Source organism: Micropterus dolomieu, linkage group LG02 (assembly GCF_021292245.1).
Source record: "Micropterus dolomieu isolate WLL.071019.BEF.003 ecotype Adirondacks linkage group LG02, ASM2129224v1, whole genome shotgun sequence".
Lineage (NCBI taxonomy): Eukaryota > Metazoa > Chordata > Actinopteri > Centrarchiformes > Centrarchidae > Micropterus > Micropterus dolomieu.
Genome location: NC_060151.1, coordinates 9,710,386 through 9,733,200, shown reverse-complemented (window position 1 = coordinate 9,733,200; position 22,815 = coordinate 9,710,386). Strand labels below are relative to the sequence as shown.

The window sequence follows — 22,815 nt, the reverse complement described above, 5'->3', positions numbered from 1 at the left end:
GGGGGGGGGTAGAGGTTGGATTTTGGATTGTTGCATGATTCTGAGTAAAGCAACCCAACTACCAATCAAATGCATGGTTTTTGGTAGGGAAATCATTGCTTTTATATACAGTATTTACACTAAGTTGCCAGTTTATTAGGTACATGTAGCTAAAACTAATACACTTCTGCAATACTTCCTCCATTCATGAAGGTTATGTTTTCGTTGAAACTGTTTTAGTGAGGTGTTTAGCCTTGTGACTAAGGCAGCAACTGATGAATATTTTCATTATCGAAATCAATCCACTTTGTTATTTTGAATGTCAATATATAGCATAAAATACCCATCAAATGTTCCCACGGTGACATCATTAAATGCCTTGTTTTGTCCAATAATCAGGCTAAAACTAAAAATTGATCAATTCTCAAAATAGCTGCCTGGTAATTTTCTGTCAATCAACTAATGTTTTAATCAACTTATACTCTCAGTGTTAATTTGTACTAGTCAACAGATTTGAGCCTGTGTAAACCAGATTTGACCACTTATAATCATTATCATCATCAGTAACGGTTACCACGTCACTGTCAACTACTGGTTTTGTTCATGAGGTCAGTTTGAGGTTGATGTTGGGCAAGAGTCTGCCCGACAGCCAGCTGCTGCTCTCAGAGACCAGATCTTAATATAGGCCTCACGCCTGGTGTAATGCTCTGGACTTCTGTGTTAAGGCTGAGCTGGCTGCAACTCTGATGCTGGCTGGTGTCACTGCATAAGGCCACATGTTTAAAAAAAAAAAAGACTACCACCCAGAGAGGGTGAGACATTCCCTGTTCCCACACTCCAGCCATTCAGGAAATATCAAAGACGCCGCTGCCATTCCAGCATGAAGCGGTGGGGAGCAGAGCCCAAGTATAAATCTGTCTCTTCGTTTTGAGAGGCAGAAATGGAGAAGACAGAGGAGGCGGGTGGTGGGGGTGTCACCGGTTAGAGGAAGGCAGAGGGAGACAGAAATATAAGAGGAGTGATATGAGGAGAGTAAAGGCATGCATGATAGGTTTCTTGCAAAGCTTCCTTTAACCACAGTAACAGCTAACCCTGATCTCTAACAGCTTTGATATGGGGTTCCTCTGCAGCTACGTGCATCCCAGGCAATGTCCACAGTCTGCCTCTTAGCTGGCGCCCAGAAACGTCTCCAGCTTTTAGTAACTTTAGCTGTTATTACAGCCCAGTCACCAGGTATTAAGAATATATCATAGGCTGTGAAGATATTCTATTCATATCAGAGCAAGTCGATTCTGCAGCTACTTCAGCCAGCAGGAGGTTTTGCTTCTTTAGCTTCAAATACTTTTAGCTTCAAATCAGGCTTTAAGTCAAGCTTCAAAAGTCCATCCATCCTTTATCCCTCCGTCTTTGGCTGAATATAAAGTCAAACAGGGTAGATCCAATCCTGTTTTTTGACGAATAGCCGTTCAATGTATTCTGTGATTGCGTCTCAATATAGTAGATTTAATTGTTAAGAGGCGGAATCCGCCATTCCCACACACACACACACACACACACACACACGTATGTAATCCAGCGTTAAAGGAATAGTTCAACATAAAGATATGTATAAGGTAGCAGCACTTTAGCTTAGCTTAGCATAAAGACTGGAAACCGGCGAAAACAAATAGCCTGGCTCTGTCTGAAGGTAACAAAATGCACCAATCAGTTCCTCTAAAGCACAATACTTAACACAGTATATCTTGTTCGTTTAATCAGTACAAAAACCGAAGTGTAAAGACAAATTCTACGCTTTATCAGTACAAAAACCGAAGTGTAAAGACAAATTCTACGCTTTATGGTGGGTTACGTGCCGGACTATTCTTGGCTCCGAGCGGTTGCCAGGGAACCAGCAGAAATTACTGCTCAGACTACTGCCTATAATCAGGGGTGCAATCACTTGCCAGTGCCGCCCCCTTGAACCGTCCCTGAATGGCGGAAAGTAAAAATTAAAACAAACGAATAACACCCAATCCGATTTGCTGGGTTTGGAAAGCACTGAACAAGATCAGTGTCACACGGGCGATGCAATCTGTTTTAAAATTAATCCTAAATTAAATCCGTTCGCCCTTCTCTGTTTACCTTGGCAAAATGCACTGCGGGATACGTTTCCTTCTATCTGACCTTCTACTCCAGCGAGATTTGATAAGGAGACACAAAAGGACAGGAGGGAGTGAGATTCAATCACTCACTGAACAGGTCTTAAGGAGAGCACAGAGACAGAGAGGGTTCCAAGGAGAGGACAAAAGAAAAACCACACAAACATTTACAGTACATACCTCTGTGTGTCTAAAACTGTGTTTATAAGCTAGGTCAGGAGAGAGATGTTGTGGAAAAGTGGGGGCATAAGATCTAAAGAGAGACAGACAAAGTGCATAGTGGACAGGAAGCTCAAAAAAAGAACAAGAGAAAGGAAGATAGATTACAGTACCGCATGACAGGCGAAACTAAGAGACAGGTGGAGGACAGAGGAAACGAGACACATATAGGACAGAGCCAGGAGCACAGCTAACAGCAGAGAGACAGAAATGGAACAGGATGCCACTAGTGTAAGCAATGAGAAACAGAGGAACAAGCCTCCTGGGCTTTGGACGGGAGCGGACTGTGAGAAATGTCATGAAAATATGGTTCACTTGTGTCTTTAAGCATCTGAATTATGGACTGAGACAGAAAAAGAGGAGAGGAACAGAAAAAAAAGGAGACAGAGAAATCTTTGTTGAGGAGACTGGTGATTTACCTTCATGAGCGTGTGATGCCCAGACCTGAGCCATCTGCAGACCGCTGGGATTGGCCGATCGGTACGCTGCGGGGTCAGAGGTCAAGGACGAGGGGCCTGGATAACCTGACAGGAATGGACTGGAGCCGGCCGGGAAGGCATCGCCTTGAAAAAAAAAAGAAAAGAAAAAATAAAGAATGAGGACTTTCAGTCACCCTCGTAACCACAAGAACCAAACTAATAAACGACAAAGACAATCGATTCATACCGTACATGCTGTCACTTTCCTGTGTGTGTGTTTTTGAGTGTGTGTGGTGCACAATCAATACGTGCTGATGGTTCCTTGCAGAGGCAGTCTGTTGTAATAACATTATTACTGAGCCACCATGCACTCTGGTTCTACAAGACAGGCCACAGACAGACTGCACCCGGGAGAAAAGGACAGTTAATGTGACCACCAACTAAAAACCACCATAGTCAGAACAGGAGTGAACTACGAGGGGCCATCGTGAGGGTACCCTGTCTTCTGGGGAGCAGTGATTGGTTGGGGCATAAAGGGAGTTGCGTGTACCTAGTTGGGTTAGATTGGCACGTTCACTCTCTGTCGCTGTGTAGGTGTTTTAACCGAGAATTTGGTTACCTCTTAATCCAATTGTCTTATCTAGAAGACAAATGTACAAAAAAAACCAACCATTGCTAACACGTCTTTTAAATGCTAGTTTATATACAATAGGATTGTTTACACACCTTGTATACATCTTTATCTAGTGGACTTAAAATCTCTTTTTTTGACAGCTGTTCTGTGTTGTAAAGTAAAGCCCATTAGACGCTGGTCTAATTTAGCATACAGAACTAGCCTGGGTATACAGCCCTATTTACAAAGTTTAAATCTGCAATTGTCTTGTTTTGTCTGACCAAAAGTCTAAAACCCAAAAGATATTTAGTTTACAAAGATAGGCTATATGACAAAAAGAAAAAGCGAATCCTCCCATTGTAAGTTACTCCATGACTTAGTCACATGGTGTGTCCTTTGTCAGCCTTACGCTATATTTTATTATTATTATTACTGTTACAGTAGCAAGTGTCTTCAAAAGTTTTTTTTATGATCCCACAGATATTTGCACGTCTGGAAATCAACGTTTAAATCCAATATTTCCACAGACTGCGCCGGCCACAGCTGCAGACTTTAACTGACGTCAAGCTAAGAGGAAGAGCAGAGCTGAGTGCCGCTTTGAGATCTTGAAAATACCTGCAGGATAATGTGTAAAAAAAGCAGTCAGTATTAAGCTTTGGCAGATTCTGGCTCTTGGAAAGCATGTGTAAGATCAAATCTGTCTCTAGAGTACTGTATATAAAATATTGTGTTGATATTTAGTAGCTCAGCAATAAATGTGTCTATTTGAATAGTTTCCATCATATTGTCAATTCTTAGAGGGCAGAAAACCCTCTGAAATACATTGGTGGGATGCAGGAACATCACTGATGTCAACCTTTCTCTGTTGGATTCATGTCAGAATCAGTATTTTCAAAAAATATTTCATTCTTGCATCAAGGGAGGGTTGGTTGGCACTAACTTTTTTAAACATTAGAATAAAAAGACATTACCACCTAAAAGTATCATTCTGAACCTGATGACGTGGAAAACTGGCTTCAACGTAAGACCGACCGCTACTCCATCTGTTTAATTTGAACAAGCAGTCCATAGCGCACACAGTGATGCGTGTTTACACACACTCCGTTCAAAGCACGCTGACGACACACACACACCCACACACACCCCCCCTTCACCATTAAAATCAGCAACATCGACAGAGTAAATCCTCGTAAAGCATTTCATATCTCAACATGATAACGTTAGATTGTTTTTTATTAGACTCCATCCCCTGCATGTAAACAATCTGACCATCAGTAGACTTTGAACCTTTGAACCATTACTGGCTCTTCCAATCACAACCTCTGAAGAGCTGGGAAAGGTTTCATGTTTAGCTGAGGTTTGCCCCCACCCAGCCCATTACTGAACGCACTGCACAGCCATTACCCTGATAAAACTAACCATGTGTGTAGGGGAAAGGGTGCTGTCTGTATATGGGCGAGGGGGAAGGGACCGAGTGTGTGTGTGTGTGTGTGTGTGTGTGTGTGTGTGTGTGTGTGTGTGTGTGTGTGTGTGTGTGTGTGTGTGTGTGTGTGTGTGTCTGTATTAGTCCTGTGGGAATCTGAGAGACATGCTGTGCTCAGAGTTTCCTCTGCATCTAAATCAGTACATTAAAACCGCAGTCTGTCAGTGCCTGTGTGTACACACACACACACACACACACACAATATATAGTAAATGCAGCTTTCCAATTAACCACAAATAGATGCACGCACATGCACACACATACAGGAGTAATGCAGTGTGCCTTTATTCTCTGCTTTGAACATTACTGTGTAGGTGGACCTTCCAAACCCAGCCCTATCACACAGATTTCTTCAAGTCTCTCAGTGATCGTGTGTGTGCGTTGCACGTGTGTTTGTGTGTGTTCCCTGGGTTTCTGTGTGTAGCTGAAGAGGCTCCGTTGCATCGCTGTAGGACCACTGACATGTGCAAGCAGTTCTGTCTGGGTTTGCAGTTAATGCCCTTCCAGTCTGAGACACTGCAGGAGCTTCAATCACATTTTTAACTATTACATTACTACTATTCTATTATTTTGTAAGATAGGTTATACTTCTAAGGATTTCTTTCTGTCTGTGGTTACTGTTGATAAAAGTGTGGTTTAATACAACAGCAAGCAGAAATAGGAGCAACTGGTGTATCTGTTTGCAGTGCAGCGAAACAAACTCACCCCGTCCATCAATAATTGGCTGTTTTACATCATGTCATGAGCAACCACCATCTGAATTCACAGTTTTCCACTCTGCGTCCGACAGCTCAGTGCGGCTACTCCTTCTTCTTCCATTACTCCCTGCAAAAATTAAAACTCATCCACCGACTGGCCGAACCTCTTTGCTTTGTAGATGCATTTTTGTTTAATGGCCGCGGTCGGCGCTAACCTCAGTGAGAAACGCACTAGGTTTGTGGTGCCTGCTTCACAAATGAAGGCCTTCCTGTGTTTCACAAGTTTAATGCTTTTAATGCAGACTAGCAGCAGCACGGAGAGGTTTGGTTTGCATTAGCAGTAACTTAATCCAGCTCCGATACAGGTGTAGGAGAGCAAACAAGTAAACAATGAGGCTGATATCAATGAGACAAAGTTACAAACAATACCACTGGGCTGCATGCATTACACATGCATATGTGCATTGTTCCCTGTGGACCCCACTGCATGGGAAGGTAACCTGAATCCAGTGCAGGAATGGTGGACTTGCTGAATTGAAATATACTGACTGGCCATTGCTGAAAAATATCACCACAAATGGTATCAAAAACTGGCTTTAATCATAATGGTTATATCTTTATGTTAAATAAATCATTAAAAAAAAACAGAAAACAACTGTTAAGTTTAGCTCATGAAAAACTGACATTTTGGTGATTTGGGTTTTTACAGGACAGCGACAACAATTTATATTAAGCTGTGTTGCATTAAGAACACATGATTCTTTTATGGATGTCAGATGCTAAAGTCAAATATCTCCTGACATTTACTGACTATTAAACTGTACATTAGGTGGCCTTTTTTTAAGTATCGAAATAGTTTTGGTTAGTATGGTTGTTGTTTTTTAATCCCTGTAACTGTAAGTAAGTAATTTGCTATTTGTTACCAGCGTAACATGTGACCCCAAGCATTATGGTAAACCCCAGCGACTCATGACTGCTCTATGGAATTTAATAATGCAAGTTCTTATATAAATAAACTCACTAAAAATTGCTAAGAAACATATTTTCACTGCCACCTATCCACCTTTCACTCCAGCGTGTGTCTCGATACGTGCCGACAATGTTGTTCTAAGAAATTATTCTCACCTATAATTCTTTTCTAATTGTTACCTGGTGTGTGGAACAAAACGTAGACATACCTCTCCTTGACAAAACACACACACAGAATACATTCACAACCACCACCTGTCAAAGATGTTAAGGTCTCTTGGTGGGATGTCAGCAGTTTCCATTCCTTCAGGCCAAACACCAGGGTCTCACACACACACACACACACACGTCAAGAGGCACAGATACCCCACTGGAGTATGGATCAATCTCAGCATCACAGCCGCCTACAGGCCCTTAATCCATGTGTGCAGAGTACAGACACACACACACTCATACACAAGGCTACACAGTCTTCATGCCGGTGATTGGAGAAAAAAAAAATACAATCCCCAAATCCCTTTTCCCCTTCCTGAACAGTCTATGGGAGGAAGAAGAGGGAGGGGTAGAACGAGAGAAAACATTTGCACTCCTTGTTCCAGAAACAACATCCAAATGGTAGCTGTGAGGGAAATGTTTCTTTAAATGTTTTGGAATCACTCTTTCATTACCACCTCTCTCTCAGCCCTTTCCTTCCTTCCTCTCTCTCCCTTCACAACTCCATTCCAGCTTTCCTACCCCCCCCACACACACACACATTGGCTCCCACTTCACAAGACAAGTTAGTTTGCCATATTGGGATGTGCAAGTTGCCAAGAAACACGCTCCCTCGACTCCCAACGCGTTTTGAGCCTCCACTTTCAGATCCTCATAAGAAAAGTATGTCGATATCAGAGAGTAGAAGGCCTGCTGGAGATAAATTCTGATAAGAGACGCCGCTGCAAATCTCTCACTCACTCACACACACACACCCCTCAAGAACAAGACGCTTGATCGCAAATCAACCTAAGATGGACTGAAATGCAACAGAACCCAAAAACAACAATACTGGAACATGTACACAAGGTCCAAAAAAAATCTCTGCCACAAACACACACTCTGTGAACCCATCTGTTATCCATCAGTGGTACTCAGAACAGGGCTAGCGAGGTGGGGGTGGGGGGACTGTCTCTATTGATCTGGTTTTTTATTCTGCAAGAGAAACAACAAAAACAGTAAAATTCGGCTATTTGGCTTCGCCACCGCTAACTGGCACACTGACACTGCTAACCATCCTGTCTTTGTGTGTGCGTTCCTTCAGGTTGTGTGAGTGTGTGGTTTAAATTGTGTCCGTCAGTGATTTCAAAATGTGCTTGTCTGCTTTTCCTGTGTACAGGGCTGTTTAGAGGAAACTATTTTGTTTGTGTGTTTGTGAGCTCAAGGCGAACACAAGCAAGGTTATCGTTACAACATGTCAACCTTCAGTTTTGCAAACCACACTGAAATGTGTTAATATCTGATGTGGCCTTACTTTGTATTACTGTTCGTTTAAAAAATAAATAAATTACACAATACAGTTAACTGCAGCCTGCACAAATGCTCCCTATACCAACCTCCAGAACCATCTGAAGACACACTACACATCCACCACTTCACTGACAAGAAGAAAATCTGATTTCTTTCTTCATTACGTCGAAGGTGAAAAGTAAGTTACCATAGACGTCACGTGCATGTTGGCGAGATTGCAGATCACACATGTTTTGTACATGGTAGTTACAACAAATACTGGGATAAAATTTCCATAAGTTGTTCAGTACATTATCTTGAGACTAAAAGAAGCACAATGGAAACAAAAATTGAAAAATTGGCTCAGGACTCAATACAGCATTGGCACAGACTTCACCATTTCTAAGTTTAAAAGCCAGTTGAGCACATGTTTTTATTTGGTGAATTTCTTATTCTGTTATATGTTCATCGGTGACTGAAGTTCATAAGACAGTTTGTGTGTTTTAATAGAATACTAGCCTGCAAACTTTGGGCCCACACAAGCTTGTGACTGTGTCTTAGCGGTGTCATATGGAGTAAAACTGTGTAAAAATAAAATAGGACATGAAGTTGATAATTATCTATGTATGAAAATCACTTCTCGTGGGAACATTTTCTCTGCTTCCACTGTGAGTAGACTGGCTCACAACAAAGTTAGATGTAACGAACTGGAACCCAAGTCAAAACTAAGAAAATCCACTGCAGACTAAGTGGCCCTGGAAACTGGAATATGGTAGCTACACTAATCATCTTAGACTGATGAACTGAAATTATAACAGGGCTTTTTACAGCAGACAATAGTCTAAGCACAGATGTTACTAATAACATAAAAGATGGCTCAAGTGTCCTGGTGAGTCATGACAGTGTGGCAAAAAACCTGCATGCACAATACCAGGTCCCTGACACTGAAGAAGCTAAATGGAACTCAATAGTACAACAGCCAATTTTATTCACCTCAACCAAACAACAAAAAAACCCCAACAAAGTTAGAGTCTTTTTTTTTTTCCTTGGAACTCTCGGAAACTTCTGACTGTTGGATGGAAACGCACCTCATGTGTGTTTGAGACACACTTAGAAAATCTCCTGTGAAGACAGCAGGTGTTATTTTGACACACACCTCGATACCAGCAAATGGAAACTCACTTGCAACAGGCGCACGCACGCACACAATCATGCAGAGTCACACGGAGACAGAATAGCATGCACAGTTGCATGGTAACACCAATGATGCAATGAAACACACACATACACGAACAAGTGTCACCTACATCTCCGCCTGCAGCCCAGAGTTGGTCTACTTTTGCTTTTAACATTTATCTTAAACCAAAAAGTGGTAACACAAAACCATTGAGGTGCTGACTGACCTGATCTTTTAAATAAAACAAATCAGTGATTAACGTTATCAGGAGTTACATTTCTCAGTAGACACTTCGCCAATAGAAAGATTAAATCAAGACTGTTTCTGAGATGCTGGTGCAGAGTAAAGAGCCACACAAAGGACGATGGGCAGGTGTGCCATTCATTCGGTTTCAGAGGCTAACGATTAATCTGTCAGTCTTCGGACACTTTAAAAATAAACGGCAGGTGTCAAACAGTCAAACTGGCTGAAGCACATACCACATAATAAACAAACAGTCAGTCTTGACTTGTCTCGCATGTCAAACCTGCTCTGTGTGTCCCTTTCATGTCACTACACATTTTGAACAACTATGCCAGGAGGAATATTATAAACCTGAGCCTCGCTTTAACTTAACCCTTAGCTTCATGTCAATCCCTCCCTCTCTCTCCTGCCTTTCTGGTCTTCTCCTGCAGCTGTCAATATCCAATAAAAGGCAAAAATGCCTGAAACAATAATCTTAAAAAAACTAAAAAAAAAAAAAAAAAAAATCTTATGTAATGGGACATGTAGAAACAGGACATGCAGCCAAACAGACAGACACAATGCAGAGTGTGACCTTTGTGTGTTAGGGCTGAGTCAAATGGGAAGGTTCTGGCAGAGTGAAGGACTTAGCTAATGCTTTGGGTATTTCAACATGCCACGGCATGCTCATTTTCTCTCTCACACACACACACACACACACACCTGTCAAACATGAGAGTGATAGGCCTGTGTGTGTGTGTATGACTGCGTGTCATTTGTTTGCCTCTGACAGCTTTATTGTAGCAGGGCAGCAGTGCCTTGTGCTTTCTCTTAAGGAGCCTGTTTTCTCTCCTGAAAGATTCAATTAATCTGAGAGGGGATGTGTCCGAGCCACATCTCTCTCACACACACACACACACACACACACACAGAGATCCGTGTCTTGAATACATATAAACACACACTCACCACATTAATTTTAACGTAAACAGACACACTAACCAAGTGGCGTGGAAGACAAATTGGTATCGGCCTAGACAACCCTGGCCTGCCCTGTAAGCTGCATGAATTATACTTACACTGTGTGTGTGTGTGTGTGTGTGTGTGTGTGTGTGTGTGTGTGTGTGTGTGTGTGTGTGTCTCTGAAAGAGAGAACATTTGAAGGGCTACCACATTTATCTAACCGTGTACGAATGTGTTGTGGTCAGGATAAATCTCCTTCCTTTCTCTCTGCAGAAAGTCCCAGGGGGAAACCCCGGCTCTAACTGCACTAAGCACAATCACATGCTCCCGTTCCCATACACAACACCTCAATCCTCTCATCCACACACACACACACACGCACGCACCTCAGCTCTTATCCCTTGAAAACAAAATACTGCTTTCCACCTTAGGGATTGTGCATTTAGTCCTCCTTTTCCATTTGTCCATGTATTGACTTCCCTTCAGTTACAACCTACAGTTGCCTGTTCTTCTCACTCCAATCTTCTGCTTCTCCCCTGTGAACACTGAAAGTGTGCATGAGAGAAAAAGAGCTGAAAAGTTGCTGGTCCAGGCGTGCTGTCCTCTTAAGTCTCACAGAGGAGGGACACCTCCCTGAATGACATTGACGCCTCATTAAAATAGCATTTTGTTCCAAAACTGCACTCCTAAATGTGTAAGGTCATTCGATACAGTTACAATAATCACCTCCAACAGTGGCCAACTGGTACAACAGATTCAACCTGCTACACCCAGTACCCAGGGAAAAGCTGCTGGTGCACAGGGGATGAACGATCGCCACCTGCACTAAATGTACAGAGATGCTACTGCACTTTCAAATATTCTCCTTACAGACTCATTACTGTTTTACGTATTTTTGTAATTTATACTATGTGAATTCAATGTGTAACCATATGTTGATCTGCATGTCTACACTTTCTTGGGCAGGTCACCATTGCAAATGAGAATCTGTTCTTAATCAGCCTGCCTGGTTAATAAAGATTAAACAAAAAAAAATTGTAGTGCTTCACTTTTCCAACAGCAGCAGAAACATTATTTTGAAGCATGGAGTAATCAACTGGTCCAAGCCTAAGGAAAAAGAAGCCACACGCTCTTTGGTTATCAAGTGATCTCTGGGAAATGTGCAAACGGCGCTTAGCACCTAAAATGTTGCTCAAATGGAAATAAATCTTCAGGTTTTTATTTTCAACCACCTGCACAATCTTGATTCTTGATACAAGCCCTTCACAATAAAATTATCTGCAACCACGCCAACCTTTCGCAGTAAAGGTAGCATCGTTCTCTCAGTGCAGTCACACTTCAGCGGGTCCTACCTCTGCTGTTCTAGGGATGCCAGGAGGAAGGGTAAGTGGACAGATGGCCTCAATCTGGTGATGGGAGGCTCCGGCAGACCTCCAGTAGACAGAGGAGCATTTACAGCCATCTTATAAACAGTGACTAAGACCTTATCGTGTTTAGATTTGACCTGTGTGAATGGATTGGAGCAGGCACTGCGGGTTAGAAAGCAGGATTCGCTGATGGAAAACAATGTCTTCATGAGTGCACAAGCGTCAAACTATTTGCAGCTTCACAACATAGCTAAAACAAATGCCGAGATGCCTCACACACACACACACACACACACACACTTGCTAACCCTGAGTTGTGAAAATAAAAAGGGAGACACTCTGCTCAGGTGGAAATCCTTTTTAAAACTGAACTAAAAAATAAAAATCAAAGAGACTCCTGGGAAATAAGGGTGTGTTGGCAGCTATAAACAGCCAACGCTGTTGTCAGGAGGTTAGCCAAAAACAACAGTGAAAAAAAAAAAAGAAAAAAAAAAAAAAAGAGAAAATCTCCAGTTCCTTGAAACACGTGTAAACAAAAATAGTAGCGGTGCGACCTTGGCTCCTCTGATTGCACACTGGTTCCTTCAGTGCTGGATTCACGCTGTTTATTGCAATTAAACGGGCCCATTATGAACATTTGCAATTACCGAGTAATTATCATGTAATCTGCCTGTACAGTGTTATTACAAGCATGGGAGCGAGCTCTCGGTTGGGTTTGGTTAATGTAATGTGCGGGGATTTGATGTGGAGGAGCGCCGTAAAGCTAAATGACCTGCGCCGTGCAGTGATGTGTTTCGGGGGGCGGAGGCTGCGAGTGTGCGTGTGAGGAGGTCAGTGTGTGGGCAGAATCAAATGTATCCCGTTTTAAAAAGGAGTGTTTAAACTGCCCCCACCACACACACACACAAACACCGCAAGCAATTTTCAGCTCGTTTCAGAGCCACAGGAGGGGGTCACCATCCCAAGTGAAATACACTGCTGCTGCCACAAAGAAAAGGTTTTATCAAGAAATTATACTATAGTTTGGGCTCTACTAAATCCACACGGCTGATCATTTCAGCTGAAAATGTTATCCTTAAGCCGCAAAAGCAGTTCAACTAGCGGGAACAAACTGCGCCGCATCTTTTTGCCGCGATACACCCATCAATCATCCCCACGCTCCCTGCTGTGAGTTGATTTCATCTCTGACAGCTTTTCATGTGCGTGGGCTCTGCCGGTGTGTCAAATTAACGCTTCAGAAGCCGCGAGAGCACTGCCTCACTTTAACTAGACCTCTAGTACCTTGAGCTCCAGATGACAAGTGCTGCATTGAACCCACGCTCGCGAGATAAGGATGGGGAGAACACCGCTAAACTGGAATATTATTATCTCCGGGGTTTACCTCTGAAAAGAAACCAGAAACTGTAATTGTATCTCTCTTGTCTGCAGCTACATGACTTGCAGGGAGATGTAAGAGCACTTGTCAGACTTTCCATTTTCCAAAAGACACAGCAGACATGTCTCCCCCCACAATATAGTTTAAGCGCTCTGACTTTCCCTTTGACTGACCACGAAACTGTAGGCAAACATGTAAGGTTATCGTTTTTGCACAATGTTATTTCAAGGCTTCCATTACTAATAGCAGGACCAGACATCACTGTGCAGGCAATGAAAGTGAAGGAAAATCTCCAGCTCAGCGGGGAATAACATATAGCCTACTGTAGATGATTACTGACTACAGTTGTGTAATGCAGAAATATATAACTATACACACACACACACACACACACACACACACACCCCTACATGATGTAAACAAACATATGGGGCCCGTACCTGCTTCATGCAACAACCTCTCTTTAATGGCCAAACACATCAAAACCATCCACTTTGCACACAACGTGCTCATTTGAGTGCGCGCGGGCACACACACACTTTATTGTCTCTTTCCCTCACACAGATTCCCCAGTGTGACAGAAGCAGCAGCGGGGATGTCCAGCAGAATTGGTACAAACGCAGGGAAAAGCAGCATCAGCCATTTGCCATTTGCCAAATGTCCCAAGAGAATGGCTTTTACTCCAAATAGATAGTTCTACTGGAGACTGAACCACAGCCACTGGCTCACACAAACACAACAGCAAAAAAAAAAAAAAACAACAGGGTAAGAGGTGGTCTGTCATCCCTGATAAGGTCACAACTTTACCAACCCCACTCTCACAAACAAACAAACACACTCACACACTGCATCTGCTCTCACAGCAATGACTGTGTAATGGTTCACATGCCGTCGAAGACCACTGCAACAACACCAACACCACAATCCGAAACAGTCAGCCCTGTTTGTGTTTTAAGTGTGTATTGCCAAGTAATTTCCCGCTAATGCGATGCCCGTTGCAAAGGCTGGGCATCCTTAACATGATCCCATACTTTCGCATCTGAAACTTGTCACAGCTTTAGAACAGCCACTCCTCCGTATGAAATCCACGTCTGCGTTCATTTCTCACAGAACACTGTAGCAACATCCAAGTGATGACCGCACATGCTGCCACGGGCAGCCACAAACTGTGCGCATTTTTGCGCAGCGTTATTTCAAGTTAATATTTGATCATCTGATGGTTGTGCTTTTGGGGAAGTCACATTGCAGCATTTAAACAGTGTAATAGAATATACTTACTGTGGTGTGGATGTAGGTTAATGGTCGATGGCAAGAATTTTCCAGAGTGGAGAGGCGGCGGATGACTCGCGCCCAAGTGACCGGGCGAGGGAGGGATCCTCCCGGCTGCAGCTGCTGCTCCGAGTCGGTGAGACTCCATTGCGAGCCCCGCCAACAACGGAGGTGGTACGTGGACGGATCGGGGAGGTCCAAAATCTCTGCCATCCATTATCCACAGAGAGAAAAGTTGTGAAAAGAAATCGTCCGTTCGGATAGGCCCCGTATTCCGAAAAAGCCAATTCCGGCTATAATAATGTCTTTAGTTTTCCAGGCGATTCGGGTTCCTTTTCAGCCATCCTGCTGACCTATAAAATACAACAAGAAACATATCGCTTGATATTCAATCTAAAAGGGCAGGCTAAGCAAACTGTTGGGAACTGGTAGTTTTCGGATTTTTCTTCTTTCCAGCGAACAGGCGGTCCATACGTGCAATGACGCAGTTTGGAAAACCACTTCAAAAACTAAACGTGGAATGTTACCCGGTCGACCGAGGGGCCATATGAGTTGCTCCTGGTGTAGGCCTACCCGAACTACAGGTCTTCATGCAGCTTTAACTTATATCCACATTATTATGATCTAATGTTTGAGCCGACTAGCAGCGCGCCACCCCCACGGAACACCGAGCAGGCAGCCGCTCCGGGGCTCCGCTTCCCAGGGAAACACAAGCAGGAGAGGGGCCAGCTGCTCTGCCCGGCCATCAAAACTGCGATCCTGCGATGGAAACGCACAGCGTCAAAATGTAATAACCTATTCTGCCTTTTCCGATTACACAGCTGTTTTCCTAAACCGTAAACCAGCAATGTAGGCTATGGGCCGAGTCGCGCTGTAAACCAATACACCATAAATACTGGAGGCGCATCAAATATAAATTTCAAACGCGTTAAAAATAAATAAGGTTGCAAAAGCCTGCATCATTCATCAGCGGGCTTAGCGGTGTTTTGTTGCCCGCAGATGCGAATTTAGTCCGGGCTACTTCGCAGTTGGACATGGGTGCTGCCCAAGGAAAGAAATCCAAACCCAACCCGTAAACACTTCAGTCCGATGTTTATAAAGTAAAACCTCACTTGATAGCTTATCCACCATGTCGACGGTTTATCATCTGGACACAAGTATTGAGATATAATAGCCTACTGTATTTTACAGAACACATCGACGGATATTCAGATTAAGGTGCATCGACCCGCGAGCAATGCGTCTCAAATCTGTTAAAATGTCGATCTTAATAATTTTGGAAATAATAATAATAAGAAGAATAAAACAATCTTCGTAGAGGCCTGTATGTGCGATATGAAAAAAATACAAACAAAAAGACAGTTACGACAGAAAAGAAAGTTACTTTAAGGAGGAGAACAACAACAAGCAATTGCGACTTTATCTGTGCAACAAGGAGATAAAAATGCGTCTTGTGTAATCTAGTAATTTACAAACATAGCATATTGTCCGAAAATAAATAACACTAGTCAAACACTGTAAGCTACATGCATTTAAGTTAAAAACAAGGCGAAAATCGAATTAACCTTCAAAGGCTGTAAGCAAACACATTACAGCAATGACTCGTGATATCCAGGCGGGCGGGATCTGAAGAATGGCTCGTTCAGAAATCACAATAAACCTTTCTTCCTTCAGAAAAATCCACCAGACACAAATGTCGCCTCTAAGCCCTCTGCAACAGATCGGGGAGGTATGTTAGACTGTATCCTTTCCCGATGGGATCCATGCGGCACGGCGGCGGAGGAGCTCGGCATTTCGGCCACGTTTCAAACTTTTCACGGTTCCATTAACGACACACAAAAACTTTCTCAGCGGAAACGTCTCCTAAGTGGGCTTTTCACACCGACAAAAGCAACTAAAAATCCAAAATGTCGTACGCAATAACCTCCGCGCCCTTTTCACCCACATTTACAGTCCAAATTATGTTTTAAAACACCGAGGAACTCTGGCACTTAAGCTGGAAAAAGAAAAATCAAACAAGAAAAAAACATGCCGACCGCTTACTTGAATGTGGAAAATCTCTGGGAACGAGCAATAAATCCAAACGTTTCACAAAATCATTCCAGGTTTCTGGGAGAACTGAACTAGTCCATTACAGGCTCGTCCGAAGGTAAACTGGGGGATAACTGAGGGGGAGAGACAGCCCCTGACGCGTCCGTAAACTCAACTCCTCAGCAATGAAACACAGCATTGTTATTCAAGCCCCGCCCCTCTCCCTCTCTACCACCCAACCCCAGCCCAGTCCAGTACGGTTTACACAGCTGCTATCTGATTGGCTGCACGACGTGTCAATCAAAGTCCCAGCATAATAAAAAAAACACTCTGGCCGCTCGCCAGCACTATAAAACCAATTATGGAGCAAGGAGGTTGAGCTGTTTCAAGGTCCCCTCTCCCTTCAAGACCGAGTGATCAAAACAAGCGGTGGGTTTCTGTTTTTTTAGGGACGGTGGTGGTGGGGGCCAGTTTCAAGGCGACCCCCCCTCCCAACCAATTTCCACGCCGGTTATTATAGCCTAATAGACGTTCAAGATTGGGAGTTGGAAAGTATGGCGGCGTTGTTGCGCATAATAATATTGCACTCGTTTTTAATGTGGTGTGGGGTTCAGTTTACTTTTTCTCACCAGGAAGCAGTGGATAATTAACCTTAGTCAGTAAATTACTTTTCAATGACACCCCAGCCCTCTTCCCATTGAAAAGACCAACTCAAGCATCAAAATCAAAGCAATCTCACCACTTCTCCAGGCCCTTAAATTATTTGTAATTTATTAATTTAGTTGCATTGGGGCAACCACAATTTGGGCGTTGTGTTCCCCGCAATTTCCATAACAGGCCAATCATTAAGGATACAAGGGGGCAGGAAACAGAAATGGGAATGAAACGTGTTAAATAGCCAAACATATAGATAAGTGAAAAGTTTATGCCTGGCACCTGACCGAGCTGTCCTTGCACGTCCGAGTGACCCGTGAAGGCTATGAAGAAGCCCATACAGTAAAAATATTTTATACGTTTGTTAGGCTGGAGAAAACAGGGGAGATGTGGGGTTAAAAGGCCTTGTAGCCTACTTAATGCAACATTCATCAAATGCAAATGTAGGTTATTAACCGTATTGTTATCATTTTATTCTAATTGCTGTGAAACGGCCATCACTCGGCACTTTGGTGGCTTTTCAGGCCGATTTCCCGGTTCAAAGGCATCTTGGACTATTATCATATCAGCCAGGATCGCACTAAACTATCTTTGTTGACCGCTACAGTCCTAATTCCCCACACCAGTTCTCAGAATAATGCCGGCTTTCGGTATGCAAATTCCCAAAACAGGCTGTATGTGAAGCAACGCTGGGTGTCTCCTTGTGTGCAATCTGCGTCGACTCTTAGCGAGTAGACACTCAGATTTGCATTAGAAGAGCAGAGAAAGTAGCGTAAGCAACTGATTTAGTACTATTATGCTAATATTCAGAAAGGGGGTTGGTCGACCTTTTGGTGTGAATCGGGGCTCTAAAATCCCTCTCACACGACTTTTTTACTCCTCCTCGTGCACAGCACTGTCAGACTCTCGCGGGTTTTATTATGCGTAAATTCCCTTTGAGGTAAACCGCTCCGCGTTACATAGTTGCAAAAAATGTTGATTAAAAAAAATCAGAGGCGGTTTCAAGCTGCCCATGTCACCACCCCCACCCCCTCCGCTTCTCCAGCCCCTCCTCCCCACAGTGTGTCGGTTTCAAGGCGACCCCCCGATAGAGGTAAGGAAGAGCTATAACGGAGAGCAAATCATTGACGGAGAGGAGCGGGGAGGCTGCGGCGGAGGCCGATCAGCTACGGACACATGCTAACAGCAGCAACCCGCTGTTCTTCATGTCCGGTGTTCCGGTGAGGTAGCGACACCCTCGGCGCTCACACCTCGGTTTTTTTTTTTGCCCAACCGGACAACAACTATACCACCGAGCTGCGCAAAACGAAGAGGCCGCTCAGCGAAACCCCTCAGCCCGCTGACCCGTCTGCTCGCAGCGCCTGTCACCCCTGACGTGACCCGGGAGGGGATTACCAGGCAGAGATCAGAGTGATGGCCCGGGCCGTCCGATGGGACCAGGCCGGCTTTGCTCTCCAAATTGCTCCGACTTGGAATTCAGACAATGCGTTTAGATTAGGGGCCTATTGTTGCTGTCTGTTCACCCTGCGAGCAGGAGGCAGGTTTCATCTTCTTGTTGTTTTTCTTGTCAAATGCCGCGACGTTCGTGGGGTTGTTTTAGTTTAGCTGTTTGGGCTGTGGAAATGAGACCTCAGTCATGATTCCTTCAGATAATAGATACAAACAATATATTTCATATAGCACGCACAAATAAAGCATTTTACGCATGCAAAATTCAGCAGTGACTTAAGTTTAAAACCACAGGCTGAAGTCATTTATGACGGATTATGGCCGTATAACGAAATCCATCAGCGGTTCGGTAAGAAACAAACAAACAAGTAAGGACTAATTCAGAATTCTTTATTGCACACTCCACCTACAGAACAACAACCACCTGATAGATAGAACAATGTGTGGTTTCTGTGCAGGTTCTCACCTTCTTTATTTTATGGTAATAACGCTGATATGTAGCCTGTTTATTTACAGGTTAGGCTTGTCCCACTGGTTACTACAGGAGCAGATGGGACCGTTGGGTAGATTATGTTTCATATAGCCTACACCAACTGGGTTCTTTGAGGATGGTCCAACTTAAAGCGGCAAGCTTGTTCTGTATGTGGGGCTGCAGTGGAAAAGTACTGAAACCCATGATTTATAGCCTAAAGCGCTGCTGAGTCAATACAAAACCACAGCCAATGTTTCATTCCACTAACATTGTTTTTATTCTGCACACCAAAGATTACTCAATGAGAACATCTGTTATCCCTGACTCTTGTTTCAGGCTAGCTGTGTGTGTTTTTCTATCTTCACCTCTATACGTGTGGCTCCAAACACCATTGTTGGGGTTTGGGTTAATTCTGCCCTATCGGCTGAAGGGTCAGGGTAAATGATTTGATTTGGCGGCCAGACTGTCCCCGGGCGCGTGGCTGCATTAACCCACAAGGGACAGAGCACAGAGACAGCATTGATTCATTCAGCTGGGGGTACACTCCTCTCTGGAAAACAAATAAATAAATACAGCAAGATCTCCTCCTGCACAAGCACCCACCCTTCAACAACAACACTTCAGTTAGTATCTTACTTGGGGCTGAGGGGTGCTAATGAAGTCTGAAAGGATGGCCATGCTCCCAATCAAACATATTTTCTACAATATTCCTTGACTGGACGAATGTGAAACAGGAGCAGGAGTGAATAACAACAGTCCAGATATATTAAGCGACCCCTCCCTAACCGCTCTCACACACACACACACACACACACACACACACACCCACCCCTAGGGAGCGCCTGCATGCCCAAAGGGCTAAATCATTCATCATACCTTGTCTCGAGCTCTACACAAGTACTGTATTGTTACTGAAGCGACTGCTACTGCACTGCAGCAAAGATAAGTCCCCGACGTGATCGTGAGGAAGGCTGATTGCAGTCATGTTTCCTGATGGAGTGACACAAATACAGGCGCACAAATAAGCAATAAACTGAGTCTGAGATGACTGACATCACCACGCGCGCACCAACCCCCAGCTCTCATGGGGTAGCTGCCAATCATCAGACAGTGTCTTGCAGGGTTTTATGGTGGATCACTGCAGGGGGGGGGGGGGGGGGACTGCTGGAGGACAAACAACCGGTAACATGTACACAACCCTGACGGTCATGCAACTGTATAAGATGACACGGATGTACAAAGAAAATGTAGGCTAGGCAATGTTTTTCCACAAATCTGTCACCATGAATGTGCCCAGTATTAATGATACATATTGGTTTCAGCATCCCCGGTAGTTTCTATAGATAATTTGCTCTATTTGGATGATTGGATGTTGCTGTTTGCGAAAAAATAGTGGCATGCATATGGTCATACATGTACTACCCATATATTAGGTTACACAGAAGTTTCTTCATTTAGCTGGACTGAGCCACCGAACTAGAACAACACATCAAATAAATAAGTCGAGCCACGTGTCTACAATTCACAACATCTATACTACAGTCATGCACATTGGTGTGTGTGCTGTCCAAACCATTAAACAGCCATTGAATTTTGATTATTTCTGGTAATTAAAAAAAAGTACCAATGCAAGGACAGTCACAGCAAAGTGATTCCCATTTGCCACTGCTTCAATCCAAGATGGGGGTTGGGGGGTTGTTCAACTGTGCATGCATGGTACTTGAGCAAGCCTGCAGTGCACACGGTGTGTATTTTTGGTGTCTGAGGTTAGAGCTCGGTGAAATCATGTTCTCGAAAAAAAATAAAAAAAAACACCCAGCCGCGCCACAGCCATAAGGAAACATTGATGCAAGAGACACACTGATGTGCAGTGGTGATGTGTCAGGGCCACCGAAACCTCAAGAAAAGATAGAAAATGGGTCTAGGCTTGTGAAAGATGGGAACAATTACAGTCTCCATCTTTGAGATTATCTTTGACATATCTGAGAACTATAAAAACACAGAGACGAAACAGCACGCTCCCCCGATTTAAAATGAGCAAAGTGACTAGTTTTATAGCCTCATATATTCAGAAACAGCAAACAGCACTTTACATCTGCTGTCAGTCAATCAAACAAAATAACATTCACAGGGATAGCGGTGCTGAGACGGTGCATCACATCCAAGGGATGTGTCACCATCGGTTTAATGCAAATCACTCAGAGGGGCTACTGTATTAGAATATGATCAATTATTCTCTGTTGGCCTCCTTCTGTCAGCACTGGTAGTCTTCTTTCACTCAGTTCAACAATGTGGCACACAGGCTCGTGTAGCGCAGCGGCACCACCTGCTGGAGAAAGATGAGATCTGCACTCGTGGCAGATCAGTGACCTGGCCAATGGAGCTGCTGTAAAGCTGCACAGCTGTAGTAAATGGAGGAACACAGCGCGCCTCATTTTCTGACAAATTGGCCTCCCCCTGTGCCGTCTCTGGAGTGCCTCATTCACAAACACCTGCAGTGCTCGCACCTGCGGAGGGAACACACACCCTCACATGCACCACAACCTGGACAAGTACAGAAAGATGGGAGTATGGTTACACACACACACACACACGTATAGTACACTACGCACACATACACTCGTGCCAAGCAGCCCTTCCCTGTCAGTGAGTGTTTTGCTGGCGTGGCAATAAAAGGATATCAGAGAGAAGCAGTCTCAGCAGAATCACAGACGGGGTGTGGGGCTGCAGTGAGAGGGAATACATTTCCAAATACACTTGATCTCCAGTGTGTATGTGCATGCAGCAGCCAGCCTGACTTAATGCATGCATATCAGTGCAAACACACACACACTTCCATGTGCACAGGCCTCCGTGTTCCCTCAAACAGAGTCTCCAGGCTCATAAATCATTAGGTGCCTTCGTGCACCCCAGAACACTGTATGAAACTGGGACCAGCCTGACTAATGGACGCATGCGTTACTCGGGTTAGTGCTGGATCTGTGGTGTCATGCACAGAAACAGGATATGATGCATAGAACATGAGGGTGGGGCCGCAGCCATCCACCATCCATCTTATCCTCTTTCATCTCTGTATTATGCAAATGTGGAGATCCGCTTTTAGCCTAGATGCGGACGGGAAATGTGGCCAGCAGAGGATCGTTCCCCCACCATTCCAGGAAGGCTGGTACAAAACATGTGCCAGCTCAATTACTTTTAATGGCACGCTCCGTCTTTGCATCGCTGGACTTAATTCACCATCCAGTCTCTTGCACTCCCCAATCTCAATATCCACTGTCCAGAACACCAGCCCACACATTCAAGCAAAATCACATCGATTTTAATGTCATTGCCAAAGAAGGATATTCACACAAGCCAGCATAACAAGCACGTGTTCAGATCTAGCTCTTTGCAGGAGCTTTAATATGAGTTAAAGTGTTAAAGTGACATGCGGAGAAAATGATGGCAGTAGGATCCATCGCAGTCTCACCTCACCTCGGATATAAGTAATAATGGACGGTCACTGCCATCTGCTGTCTCAACTGTGCAACTGCTGTAAATTCAAACTCAGGGGAGATCTGACCATTTTGGCAGTGTTCTTTAATGTAATGTAAAAGTGGAAAGCGGAGAGATGCATTGCAGTCGAAGTCTACGCGATCAATGCAGCTGAATGTGTCATCAGGTAAAAAATATTTTCTTATTTGCAAACACGAGATAGATATATACACCCTTCCCAAGAGTGTAACATTTCAACATCCTCTGTTACTCCATCTCATCATTAAAGCGTTTCTAGCTGACAAACAATCTGTGATCTCGTGATCCCACGAGGGGACCATGATCGCAAATGATGTCATGAT

The 22,815-nt window shown here is 43.9% G+C and overlaps 1 protein-coding gene across 1 annotated transcript in view; it reads right to left on the bottom strand.

Moving 5' to 3' along the window:
- The window catches only part of tnrc18 (trinucleotide repeat containing 18), a 49,068-nt gene extending 32,499 nt beyond the window's left edge, over nt 1-16,569 (bottom strand). Inside the window, 3 exon segments of the mRNA XM_046073700.1 lie at nt 2,756-2,899; nt 14,383-14,726; nt 16,417-16,569. Coding sequence (XP_045929656.1) covers nt 2,756-2,899; nt 14,383-14,590 — 352 coding nt within the window. The 5' untranslated portion in view covers nt 14,591-14,726; nt 16,417-16,569.
- Between the last annotated feature and the right edge of the window lie 6,246 nt (nt 16,570-22,815).